At 36.4% G+C, this 13,803-nt stretch overlaps 1 protein-coding gene and 1 long non-coding RNA gene across 3 annotated transcripts; one reads left to right on the top strand and one right to left on the bottom strand.

The window, feature by feature from the left end:
• Nucleotides 1-550: 550 nt before the first annotated feature.
• LOC139159589 (tetraspanin-6-like) lies at nt 551-8,243 on the bottom strand. The gene is made up of 7 exons (XM_070736895.1): nt 7,995-8,243; nt 6,711-6,899; nt 5,795-5,869; nt 4,116-4,211; nt 2,612-2,758; nt 1,020-1,103; nt 551-753 (listed from the first exon to the last, which is right to left on the bottom strand). Exons 1-7 carry the CDS (start codon nt 8,085-8,087, stop codon nt 673-675), a joined length of 765 nt encoding a protein of 254 aa, XP_070592996.1. The 5' UTR covers nt 8,088-8,243; the 3' UTR covers nt 551-672.
• A 16-nt stretch (nt 8,244-8,259) lies between these two features.
• On the top strand, nt 8,260-12,914 carry LOC139159598 (uncharacterized). Of its 2 annotated transcripts, XR_011557815.1 has the most exons (4): nt 8,260-8,521; nt 8,749-8,844; nt 11,149-11,316; nt 11,907-12,914. It is a non-coding gene; the product is annotated as an uncharacterized lncRNA (long non-coding RNA). The 2 variants fall into 2 exon arrangements; XR_011557814.1 differs by lacking the exon at nt 11,907-12,914 and having other exon boundaries at nt 11,149-11,653.
• The last annotated feature ends 889 nt before the right edge of the window (nt 12,915-13,803 follow it).

The following is a 13,803-nucleotide window of genomic DNA, read 5'->3' as shown; positions in this document are numbered from 1 at the left end:
CATTAGTGAAGCATTTTATGCAACATCTGATCAACTTTGATTGATCTAGAAAGCTAAGTAGACACAAGCCTAAAAGACAAGTGCTGTAGGCTAGATTACCATTACTGACATTTTTGAGGAGGTAAATTCCCATTTTATTCAAGAAAATTGCATGGCTCTATCCAAGTACATTTCCAGGAAGTGAGCTTGACTTTACTTCTTAGTATGTTACTATCTACCATTTTCCCATGCTATTTATATGACTAGCAGAGTTCCTTGTAAGTGCCCTGCTAAGCAATACTTGCACATTCATTCATCTAACCAACCAGGCTTTGCGTTGCTAATTATTATACATCCCGGTTATCCGAGTGTATTAAACCCACACTTCTTTTTAAAGATGGTTATCCTATAAATACCATAGTGAATACAAGAAAATTTGAGTGGGATTGTACTGTGTGAAGTAGGGTGTCAACATTTTAGCAATTTAAATGTTTACAGATTGCTTTTGTTAATAAGGCAGAACCAGAGGGGTCACGAAAATAGGAGGGAAGAATACCACCAATGCAACAACTGTATTTTAGAACATTTTATTTGGTACACTTTATTTGGCAAGACAAAAAGAAGAAAAACATATTTCAATTTCCATTCAATTTTGCAGTCTCAAAATGAATGCCGGCTTCTTGTTCAATGATATCAATGATGTGAATATTCAATGATGACATAGTTTTCATTTATTATTTTCAGCAGAATATAGCAAAGCGCGATCCCAGTTACCTGACGAGAAAGTATAGAACATGCAGAAAGTGATTTAATTGTGACACATGGTGAGTAGGAAAATGAAATAGATCATTCCCGTTAGATGGCACTTAGCTCTAAAGCTCTACTGAAAGCAATAGCATGTAGAGCTATTGTACAAGAGAAATAGTGGTTAAGGATCCCAAATATTTTTTACTTTGAAAGTCTGAGCACTCTGATTTGTCTCTCCAACCAAACACCAAATGCTGCTATTGTCGTCCTTTATTTAAGCCTTTTATGCTTACCTGACCAATTATAACAAGAACTGCGAGCCCCCCAAGTGCAGAAACGTTTCTTTCAGTCCAGGTTTTTAGTTTTAGAAGACAGCCCTGAGAAAGAAGAGAGAAAATGCATTCAAATAATTGCAATGGATGTTTCTTAAAAGCTAATAAAAATTAAAAGCTAAATTCAGCCAACAATTAAAATGATAAACCATTAGAGAGCCTAGAGAGAGAAGGAGGGAGAACCTACAGGCATGGACTATAAATGTTAGACGTTATGGTTACTTTGGGATTGAGGCAGGGGTGGGCTACTGCCTGGATGGGGGGGAACGCAGTGGGGTAGTGGAAATGGAGCTCCACCCCAGAGCACCCAATTTGCACTGAAAGATGTTGAAAGAAAAGGCCTAAGCCACGCCCACAGTGTGGTAGTAAAAATTTGGTAGCCCTCCACTGGTGAGGATACAGTGGTTCTACTCTTTTCTCAATTAGTTCTAATCAGAGTGGGTAGGAGAGTTAGCAAAAGAATCCACTTAAAACCAAGATATGTCATGTGTTAGATTCTCTCGTTGCCATATAGATATAGTAACTTGAAAGTAATCATCCTGAACGACAAAATTATTTGCTTAGTCCATTTAACAATATATTCCCAGAATATTGAAGATTATTATTAAATAAGGTTCAGGAGGGAAGTGTTTTTAATAGGAAAGTGAACACAAGAACAAGGGGACACAACCTGAAGTTAGTTGGGGGAAAGATCAAAAGCAACATGAGAAAATATCATTTTACTGAAAGAGTAGTAGATCCTTGGAACAAACTTCCAGCAGACGTGGTTGGTAAATCCACAGTAACTGAATTTAAACATGCCTGGGATAAACATATATCCATCCTAAGATAAAACACAGGAAATAGTATAAGGGCAGACTAGATGGACCATGAGGTCTTTTTCTGCCATCAGTCTTCTATGTTTCTATTATTATTGGAGGGTCACGTCCTCCAACTAGAGTGGTATTCATTTATCTAGTTAGGGAGAAACATGGCACATTGATATTTCCAAAGGCATTATATAAGAAACTCATTGTTATCAACGTGGGATAAAATTAAACAACAGAAACATATGAAAATATCAGCCTTGCTCTCCCTTTCAGAAGCATTAACCACACCGAAATCTTATAAACATGAAAGAAATGCTAAATGAGAAAGGTGAATTGAAAAGCAGTATAGAACTAAAAGACCAAGGGGTGGAATAGAGTGGTGGTCATACCTGCAGATATAGTCGTGTTGTGTGAAACATGTGAAAACGGGGGGGGTGGGGTGGGGTTATAGAGAATTAAGAAGACTGGATAAGATATTAGTGGGGACTGATGACAAATCGATAAGGATATTATATAATTATAAAATTATAAAATAGAAGAAGAACAAGTCAAAGATGATGATGACAGTATGGGCTAAAAATTTTGGATATAACATATTTGGATAATTGGCAAAAGCTTTGGGAAAGAAATCAGAAACTGTCAATGGCCATATCATATAAGGAAAATCTCTATAAAATGTTCTTTAGATGGCATCTCCCCCTGGCAAGATTTAACAAAAGGGATGATGGCAATATGGGGTTTTACCTGCTGATTAATGCCAAATAGATCATTTAGATTAGTAACACAGTTTTCCACAGGCACTCTGCAGCAGCTTTTGGGGATGGATGAGGAGATCAGTCCAAAGGTTGTATTTTGCCAGTCTGTAAAGTTGTCCACACCACAGCATTGAAACTACAGTAGGGAGGAAAGTATGCGAGTTGGTAACAGAGAATACACTGTCTCGTGAGTCAGTAGCTTCACTTCCTTAAGTAAATGCAGATATTTTCTGCTCACAGTCTAGCCCATTAATGGCAAACCTTTTCTTCCTTGGGTGCCCAAAGAGCATGGGCACAGGCTATCGCACATGCGTGAGTGCCCATGCCCATAGTTCAATGCCTGGGGAGGGCGAAAATAGTTTCCCCCTCCCCCCCGGAGATCCTCTGGAGGCTGGAAACACCCTGTTTCCCAACTTCTGGTAGACCCAGTAGGCTGGTGTTTCACCCTCCCCAGGCTCCAAAGGCTTCCCTGGAGCCGGGTTAGGGTAAAAACGCCTTCTCCCATCCCCCGGAGGCTCTCTGGAAGCCAAAAACATCTCCCCAGAGCCTCTGTGTGAGCCAAAAATCAGATGGCCGGCACACACATGCATGTTGGAGCTGAGCGTACCAGCAGATATAGCTCTGCCTGCCACCTGTGTCACCCACGTCATGGGTTTGCCATCACTGTCTAGCTGAACATCTTTCTTAAAGGTCTTGACAGTGGGAAGATGAAGACGTGATGGGATCAATGCAGATCATAGAAGATCCTTTCTTTGTTTCCCTACTAACATTAGATTTTGGAATTGTAAACCATTCCAAGTTTTCCCTATAAAAAAGGTGTCATCCCCCTAAATATTTACAGTGTCTTCTGGAATCATTAAATTACTGGTTTACATTGCCTCAACAACAGAGAAGTTAATAATCTAGACATTCATAATAGATAAATGGAGAACAGTCATGTTGGACATAATTCAAAAAAGCTTTGCAGTTCTGGAAAACTCTAATTTTCTTATACATTTTACTAGACACAACTCAGATTCATATTAGGGATGTCCATGTCATTTCCCCCACATATCTACAGGCATTAAAAAAAATAATCCACAAAGGTGATTTACTTGGAGGAATTCTATTTGAACATTCCCTTTGAACATTACCCAGTAATCACCTGGTTGCGAACTACTGTATATTGAACCTTTAACTGAGTTGGAAAGCTTTGAGGCCAATGGCAATTAGCCACATGCTAGTTAGCTCCAGTTTAGCCCAGTGGAATTGTATAAACCCTGACTCTGAATACAGATCAGCAGTCTAATCAAACTGTGAGGTTCAAACTTTTCAATTGTAAAACAACAAATCGGAAGCAGCAGCAGCTACAACTATTCTAAAGGTTTGAGCCTATTTACTAGAATTAGTATTTCATTTCTTTCCCTGTTCCTCTAACGCAAGTGAGAATTCACGCTACCAATGTTTGTCTTAAATTAAGGTTCAGTTGTGTGTGTGGGGGGGGGATTCCTTACCTGTGCCTGGAAAATGTCCACCCCCTTGGTGATCTGTACTTTCTTATCATAATTGTTCAGAATCTTCATGAAATTTTTGGATACAGTCTGATGTAGCTGTGGAGATATAGGATAAAGCAAATTAACTATTCCATAGATTGTATTGGAAGTTTAAGCTGAGGCAAGTTGATTTAATAGGTAATTATTATTATTCTATTCAGCCTCCCCAAACATTTAGAAATTTAATACAACAGTACTCAGAAAGCCTGAATTAAACATTCTTAAAATTAAAATTACTAAATATTACCTATCCCCTCACTCCCTTTTCTCAGTTGTTGGGTAGGAGGAAAAATGGAAATTCTAGACTCTAGGGCATTCAGGACATAGACCTTTCAAAATCTTTTTAATGCTTATAATTGACCCTAGGTTGTTTATACTCCTTTTACTGTGAATCCAACTGACATATTAATTATAACATTCCTAAACTGTACTGTAAAATTGCACTACTAATAGCAATGAAAAGCCATTTATATTTTAGGTTAACCAATTATTACTAATTATTTTGAAGAGAAGGTGATCGCTTCCTCTAAAAATCAAATAGTGTTAAACATGTTTGTCTTTTATCTGCCCATTATGAACACTATCGTGACATGATTAGCAGTGGTGTTCCTTATAAAGTAGCTTGTTCTAGTCTAAGTATTGCCCACAAGATCATATGCTGCAATGTCCTGCCTGTCGGCGACTACTTCAGCTTCAACCACAACAACACAAGAGCACACAACATATTTAAACTTAATATTAACCGCTCCAAACTTGACTGTGAAAAATATGACTTCAGTAACTGAGTTGTCGAAGCGTGGAACTCATTACCGGACTCCATAGTGTCATCCCCAAACCCCCAACACTTTACCCTTAGATTATCTACGGTTGACCTATCCAGATTCCTAAGAGGTCAGTAAGGGGCGAGTAAAAGTGCACTAGAGTGCCTTCCATCCCCTGTCCTATTGCTTTCCTATATCTCCTATACCTTTCTTCTATTCCTATATCTCTTGTTCTTTCATTGATATGTTCTATTACTTTATCTTCTTTTCTATTATTTCTTAGATATATTTTACTATGAGTATCTCCTCTATAACCTTCATCATGTATTTTACTATGTGTATATAGATATATACCCACTAAAACCCTCATTGTGTATTGGACAAAATAAATAAATAAAAAATAAATAAATAAATGGTGGAATACTTAATTGTTTAGGAAAAAGCAGCCAACTGAAACACATACACCATTCTATTTTTTTTTTAGCATAGAACTATTCTCAGTTGAATATTAAATTGCACATCAGGTCAAGCTCTGCTCCATTGTAGTTGCCTCCTCTGCCAGAGTGATTTGGGAGATAACTTATCATACAATATTAGGCTAACAGATAATCACTGTTTGTATAAATCTTGTCACCCACTTCCTCTTTTTCCATTTCTCAGAGAAGACAAAAAAAGCACCCTTTAGTAAAGAAATGGCAAAGTCCAGAATGGTGTATTGGACATACAGGTAGCTAGCAGAACTCAAGAATTAGTTCCCATTATGACAATTCTCCATTCCTCTTGAGAATCCACACCTCAAGAAGCAAATGGTTTGTCTCCCCTCCAGTTTGAAGGCAAGACTTGTGTTTTGAATCAGAAACCTTTGTTCCTAAACCTCACCGTTATTCGGCATGCGTAGGCAGTGACAACAATTAGGATTTCAGCGATCAAGAGCAACACCAGTAAACCTGTGAACTAGTCAGAAAGAGAGAGAGAGACTTGTTTAATTTAAAAGCCAGCAATTTATCAGAACTGCTTTTTAGAACACAGCATTGTTATTTTTACGCTTCTATATCCATCCCTAACTCTCTTATTCAAAGGTCCAATTCTTAGCCTGCCTGGTATGTCAACGTTACTCTGGGACAACTGCAAAGCCAAACTCAACATTCATCCATTATTGCAGTCACTTATCAACTTGGATAGGTCAAAATGATGAAGTCACCATTAGAAAGGGTTGAAACTGAGAGGTTGATTGTATCCAAGTCAAGCCACCAGGACCATACATGGTAAAAACTTGGCTCTAGTTATATAGTGACTGCTTTATATGTGTACATTTCCAGGCCAACTTATTTTGGGGCATATTAGCATTAAAATCAACAAGCACTATTATCAGAAAGTTTTCCCCAACACAGTAACACAATTGGAATTTAAATGGCATAAAACTATCTGACATATTTGTAGCTTCTTACAAAATAGAACAATTTTTACATTCAGTGCAAATAAAAATATATTCAATGTTGGTTTATTACTGCTATTCAGTAATGAACAATTATATATACAGAATTTCTAGCTTATTTTCTTGACACCAGGATACAATTTGTTTCCATGTGTATGAGCTTAGGGCTGCAATGGGTTTAGTCCAATCTTACCTTAAGAGCTGATCTATGAAAGAATCAGAACTTAAGGAGATACAGTATTGCTATGGCATCTAGCAAATCCAAAGAAAACTGAGGTTCCATCATAACCACATTGAGATTAATTAAACAAATCATGATTAACTACACTATTGCATGTAATATATTTGAATAGCACTTACCAATTTGATCATGGCTTTGTTAGATCTGAATAAAGCAATTGCTCCAAAGCCAGACAGAATGATAATAAGCAAACCAATAACTGTTACCGTCACAGCTACTCCTGAAGCAGCTTCTTTCAGTATCAAAAAAGCATTATGGAGTCTCACTTGAACACACACACCTGTGATTATTAACACAGCTCCAGCAACCTATAATTTGGGAAATTAAAGCATAATTGAGAAAAATAGCTAGAGGTTATTCTTCATGAAGGCCAATATATTTTAGTCAATTTAATTTCAAACTACAGTATTTGTAACCTGGATATTCAAAGTCAAACAAGGGAAATAAGTATAGATAAAAATCTTGATTGTTACTTGCACAGTCATTTGCTCCAAGCTCAGAGTAGAGTTAATCTTTTCTGACCAAGGCTAGGATTTAAACATCAAACTAGGTCATTATGTGGTTTGTTTGGTTTCTAATTCATTCTGTGGTTCATGGATTATTCCATATTAAACAAGCCATGATATAACAAATTGCAGGCTCTTTACTTTTAAAAAGTTTCAGGAGGGATGTTTAGAATTTCACACATAAATCAATAGTGCAGAAGAAATCAGGCTACTACTGTATATTCTTAAAGAAATTCTTTAAAAAATAGGAAAAGCCGATATTTATGGATTTTTAAAGGAAAATATTCTAAGAGAATCATAGCAAAGTCACCAACTGTTTGAAAAATACTCAAGACTATCTGAAGCATTACATTTTACCAATTTAAACACAGTGTATTTTAAAAACACAGCTGTGTATATACAACATACAAATTCAGGAAAACCATGTTTAATGCAAAGTAAATCAAGTCATTATATATTACTTATTCTACAGCTGAAAAATTATAAATAGTATGAATTACAGGAAAAGGAAGCATTTAATCAAAGCATTTTAAATTAGTCATTTACATTTAGTGAAAAATGTAATTTGCTTTAAAATTTTATACCTTGGAAATCCTGTGGCCCCACAAAAAGTTTGAAATGCTAAATTATGCAAGTTGGGGGGGAAAAACCCTCAGTTTTGCCATTGTGGTTTGGAAATACTGCTTTATGATTTAGCACATTGTGCAGGTACAAGCACAATCTTATCAAGTTTATTTTCTAAGCGATTATATTTCCAGTTATCCTATATGGCTAATTGTGCTATTATAACACATAACAGAATCTAGACCTTGGTGGAAAAAATGTAACATTTTATACTCTAGATACAAAGTGAGATACATTTACACATTTAAAACACACACACAACCAACACCTTACCCAATAAAGTAAAACAGTGAACCATAAAGCCATTTTAATGCATCGCTCCCATGCAAGTCTTCTTTCTGGTCTCATTTTGCTGGCTACCTCCATAAGGCTTGAGGCTAGTGGTGAGGGTCAATAGCTCTATGCTAATAAATGTTTGTTACAGCTGTCCCCAATTTCAACCAAAAACTCCATTTACAGCTTGTGACATCATCTTAAAAAGGAATACATTTACTAATAATATTCTCAAACCGTTTTTTTCTTTCAGCAGCCTCATTATCAGGCTGTTTGTTTATTGTAGCCAACTGCTCCTGGAATAATTTTCATATATAGACTAAATTATTTCAGGAGCAGTGTGAAATTTTACCATAGCAGCCTGTGTGTCTGTGTTTTTTCAGGGTATATCAGTAGTGGGTTCTAAAACCCTTTACTACCAGTTTGCACATGCACAGAAGCTAAAGCATCCCGGGTGGGTGGAGCCTCCCATTGCCAGCGCTACTGATTCTTAGAACCGGACTGAAGAAGGAAAAACCACCACTGAGGTATATGTATATATTATGTACCTGCATTTACAATTAGTCTTCTTCCTGTTCTTATTCTTATGCAAAGTGAAATATAAGCATTTCAGGCAGCCAAAACTGAACAGTCACCCAGGAAGAGCAGATCAATGCATGCCCCATAAGCTCTTGCCTGGAATCAGTAGATTGGTTTACAGGATGTCCTAAATTAAAATGTAGTTGGCTAATTTGTGGTTTGATGTATTCTGCAGAAGAGGCTGACTTTGGGCTTGAGTGGAACAGAAAGATACAAAATAGGACAGAAGACAATTAATTCCTATAGATCTCAGAAGAAACAGTTGTGCCCTGTGAGTAGTAGACAACCAAAAGGTAGTGACTCACTGCTACTGGTATATCTGAATGTTATATAAGAACTGTTGTTTTACCACTGTTGTTAGCCGCCCCGAGTCTGCGGAGAGGGGCAGCATACAAGTCCAATAAATAATAATAATAATAATAATCAGTGCTGATCAGGTTCCTCTATTTACTTATGAAGTGTGTTGCCTGCCTGGGCATGGATCAGGATTTGATAAGAAAGTTGATCAAGTCCATACATATTTGTTCCTTACTGCTAATCCACAGAAGGACAAAAATATTGCAAACCCCAACTGTGGCTTGTCATAAATTTTGCAGAGCCAGGAAGGAAACTCAAGAAACTTGAAGATGATCTTCATTTATAAAGGAAGACAAGCGGAAGAAGAAGGATGATTGGTTATATAAATCATGTTGGCAAGATTTGGATTTTTTGGATTCATTGCCTGATTTAGGCCCAGAATAAACACCTCATGAAGGCAGGTGAAAAATGGCTTAGCTGAAATAATGAAGAGTTTGATCAGGAGACCTTTCAAATGAAACTTTAACCAAGATGAAAATGCTTAACTGAAAAGTAAAGATAAAGCTCAGTTATTATAGTAGGTAATGGGAATGTTGCCGTAAGGGAGACAATTAATCCACTCAGTGGAAAGGAAAAGTTAAAAAGTATATTGACTCATCAAGATTTTTGTTCCCCACATGCTAATGTTTAGTATTTCAGAAATCAAACAAGAGAGCTGGAATTCTTAGTACAGGAAGGCAAATATAAAATAATCAATATAAACAGAAACCTGGTGCAAGATTCCTAGGTTTGGGAGTTAAAGGTCAAAGAATATAATTGTTTAAAATGAACAGAAGTAGTAGAACAAGTTACACAGTATAGTAAAGCAATAGCTGCTAAAACTCAGTAAATAAATTTAAGATATTGCAGGAAGCATCTGGGTTAAGTGGATGGATGAATGAATTAATCACCCACCATTGTTGGTGATAGTTTCTATGTCCCAGCCAATCAAAGTGGAGAATCAGAAGGTGATTTCCAAAAGCAAATTGCAAACCCTTTCAAAAAGTTTATAGCATTAATGATTATAATACTAAGGACTCAAAATACTTTTAGGAAAAAGGAATCATGGTCTTTACAGGAAATTCTGGGGGTTTTCTTGCAAACAACTTCCTCCTTCAGGGAATGAAGGCCTAAAAGAATTAATTATTTTGATGGTATAGCAGCTTTTTTCAACTTTTAATTCTGGAGGAAACAGTACTTCAGGAATTCCTACATAAAAGTTGTTGTATTTACAGCTTACAACATGAGCTATTTGTACACTACATTGATATTTTTTCAAACCTGACTCACATAGAAACATAAATTCCTTGGAATTCCAGTTGAGAAAGGTTGTTTGTTTGTTTGTTTGTTTGTTTGTTTCATTGGATTTGTATGCCGCCTCTCTCCAAGGACTGGGGCGGCTCACAACATATATAAGGGACAATAATAAAATCAATCTAATTAATACATAAAATCAGACCATAAAAATCTACTTTAAAAACTTAATAACATTTATCATGGAAGATTTAATTGAAGAAGTAGACAAGTAAGTGCACTAAGAAGAAGCGATCCTGTGCATTATCTTGAACTTCAAAGAAATGGATTTTAAGGAAGCCATAACAATTTAAAATTGATTTCATGGCAGGAAACCTGATGGGAAAATAAGATGGGAGGGGTTGCTCTTTAAAAAAGCAAACAATAGAAGCACTATCACAAACAATTCCTGAAAGAAAAGGAATGTAAGACAGCAGAAGAGGCAATTTGAATGAAGGAGAAGGGTAGTTACTAAAGAAGAATACATATAAATTATCTGAACTGTAGAGGAAACACAGAAAACCAATGTTCAGAATGAGCTGAGGTTGGTGAAGAACAAAGGTAGAACAAGAACAAGGTGACAAATGATGAAATGTGTGTAGGCATAGGTCCTTGGTGTGTGCCACTGTTACACACAAATACACGCTTGAGTGAGGTCACAACACAAGTTTTTTTTATTCCACAAAAGCTCTGGATTCAATGGTTGGCTTTCACTAAATGATCTTCTTCCAATATGTTCAGAACAAAAGAAAGAGACAATAATCAGTACAGGTAATCCTTGTCTTACCACAGCTCATTTAGTGACCATTCAATGTTACAACAACACTGAAAAAAGTGACTTATGACTGTTTTTCATACTTATGACTATTGCAGCATCCCCTGGTCATGGGATCGTAATTCAGACATTTGGCAGCTGACTCATATTTGTTGTTTTGTTGTGTTCCAGGGTCATGTTTTGCTGCCTTCTGACAAGCAAAGTCAATGGGGAAGCCACAGTGGTGCAGTGGTTAGAGTGCAGTATTGCAGGCTACTTCTTCTGATCATCAGCTGCCAGCAGTTTGGCAGATCGAATCTCACCAGGGTCAAGGTTGATTCAGCCTTCCATTCTTCCAAGGTGGGTAAAATGAGGACCCAGATTGCAACAACACAAGAACACGCAACAGATTCAAACTTAATATTAACCACTCCAAACTTGACTGTAAAAAATATGACTTCAGCAACCGAGTTGTCGAAGGATGGAACTCATTACCTGACTCAGTAGTGTCAACCCCTAACCCCCAACATTTCTCCCTTAGACTATCCACAATTGACCTCTCCAGGTTCCTAAGAGGTCAATCGTAAGGGGCGTGCATAAATGCACCAATGTGTCTTCCGTCCCCTGTCCAATTGTCTCTCCTTATCTCATTTATCTTTTCTTCCTTTCAAATTTGTTCACCTATACTTTTATATCTTTTCTTCTATTCGTTTCTTTAGTTATATTACTACATATCTATTCTCTTCAATGTGTATTATGTATTGGACTAAATAAATAAATAAATAAAATAAAATTGTTGGGGGAAACATATGCTGACTCTGTAAACTGCTTAGAGAGAGCTGTAAAAGCACTGTGAAGCATTATATAAGATGCTATTGCTGTTACTAATGGAGAAACCAGATTCACCTAACAATATTATTAATTTAATAACTCCAGTTCTTTTTTTACAGTGATTCGTTTAACAGAAATGTTGGGTGAAATTATGGTCAAGACTACCTGTATACCTGCTACTCAGTGAAGATGGCAAAATCTAAATCAGTAACAAGAGGCGGCACTATAATACTATTTTGTTGTAACCCTCTCCAACAAATGTATGTGTTCTACCATCAATTGTAAAGAGCGGGATAAATGGATAGAATTGAATCTTGATAAGTTCAATTCTACGGATTTAAAACAGGATAGCAGAAGTTTATTCTGAATGAGTTTAAATCTGTAAAACCACATGAGCTGTAGCTTTAAAGCTAACTGAAAAGAAAGCTGGTTTAGCTGAACTTTTCCGAACCTTTGAGATATCCTGGAGAGTGGGTACCTTCAAATGATGATGAGTAAATGTTGCCCATATTTCAAAAAAAAAGGGGGGGGGAGAGGCTTTAATGATTCACAGACAGGTTTCCTGCATTGAATAGGAGGCTGGACCCAATGGCATGTAAATGATATTTTCCAATTATGTGATCTTTTGGAACAAGTTTATGGGTTAGTATGTCATACAGACATAGGGAGTTGTGTTATTTTACTTACTGTGGTTCAGTTGACCACATATAAATAAGTTGTGCAAACACAAGTGACCTTTTTGCTCAGAAGTGCTAATATCAAAATAAGAACTTGCACAAAGACAATAGCCAAGTAAAAGCTAGAAAGCAAAACTTGCAGGTGGTAAGGCTTGAAATAAGCAAGGCAGGGGTCACACCAGAGGAAACTGAATTAAATTCTCCTTTATGCTTGAATACATAGTAACAGGTGGCTCAGACTGTAGTATTAATTGACAGTTTATTTTTTATTAGAGAGCCTAGAAAGGGTTTAGCATTTTGTATTAATACAGTATAATATTCAAGTTTCTGTGGGTCTTAAGGACTCTGTTAACTGTGCTTTGGCTCTTTGGAGACTATTATTTAACTTTTATCAAATATATTTTTTCAAGTTCTGATTTCATTGTCCTGAAGTGGGAAACATTTTGCTATCAGAGGCCTTTCTCTTTTTCATTTTTCCTCTGTCTCTGAAAGCTGAACAAGCCATTTTAAACCATGGTTGCTTGCAGAAGCCCCAGTGGATTTAATACAAACTGTAATTTCTATTAATTATCACAAACAATTAACAAAACCACATGCTTTTAAAACAGGTTTGAAGCACTCTAGCTTTTTCTTTGCTTCACTGAGATGGTCTTTTTTAAAATGAAAAGTCTAAAAAACCTGGAAAGTCTCCATACCCATAAATAATAATCCACAAAATGTATGCTGATCAACCTGGCTATAAAGATTGTCACTCTTTTCTTTTTGGACTACAACTGGTTGTAGAGGTACTGGTTTGTTTTGTATAGTCCAAATGAAATACTGTACCTGTATAAGCAAACTAGCCAAAAGCAGGATCCAATTCAAGCTGGAAAGGGAATGGGCTATAGGGCTGATATGAATTGGATCAATGGAATAAGATGAGGTATGTTTGTCCAAATTCAATATGTGAAGCCTCTCAAAGGGCTTACCTCCCTTATTGAATATCTCCGCACAAAAATACCCCAAACCCAGAGGTGGCATAATAATAATAATAATAATAATAATAATAATAATAATAATAATAATAATAATAATAATAATAATAATAATTATTATTATTATTATTATTATTATTATTATTATTATTATCATTATCATTAGTAATTAGATTTGTATGCCGCCCCTCTCCAAGGATTTGGGGCGGTTCACAACAGCAATAACGATACAATATAATACAAATCTAATTAAGAAAAACAAGTTAAAACCCATTACAGTGAACCCTCGATCATCGCGAGGGTTCCGTTCCAGGACCCCAAGCGATGATCGATTTTTCGCGAAGTAGCGGTGCGGAAGTAAAAAC

This window comes from Erythrolamprus reginae, chromosome 1, assembly GCF_031021105.1.
Source record: "Erythrolamprus reginae isolate rEryReg1 chromosome 1, rEryReg1.hap1, whole genome shotgun sequence".
Lineage (NCBI taxonomy): Eukaryota > Metazoa > Chordata > Lepidosauria > Squamata > Dipsadidae > Erythrolamprus > Erythrolamprus reginae.
This window is presented reverse-complemented; position numbering and strand designations above follow the sequence as displayed.

Bases quoted from the DNA above. Each gene is read 5' to 3' on its own strand.
- LOC139159589 (XM_070736895.1), bottom strand. From the start codon at position 8,087: ATGGAGGTAGCCAGCAAAATGAGACCAGAAAGAAGACTTGCATGGGAG. The intron at 6,900-7,994 runs GTAAGGTGTTGG...CCCAAATTATAG, and splicing joins TCACTGTTTTACTTTATTGG to GTTGCTGGAGCTGTGTTAAT. The intron at 5,870-6,710 runs GTAAGTGCTATT...CTTTCTGACTAG, and splicing joins ACAAAGCCATGATCAAATTG to TTCACAGGTTTACTGGTGTT.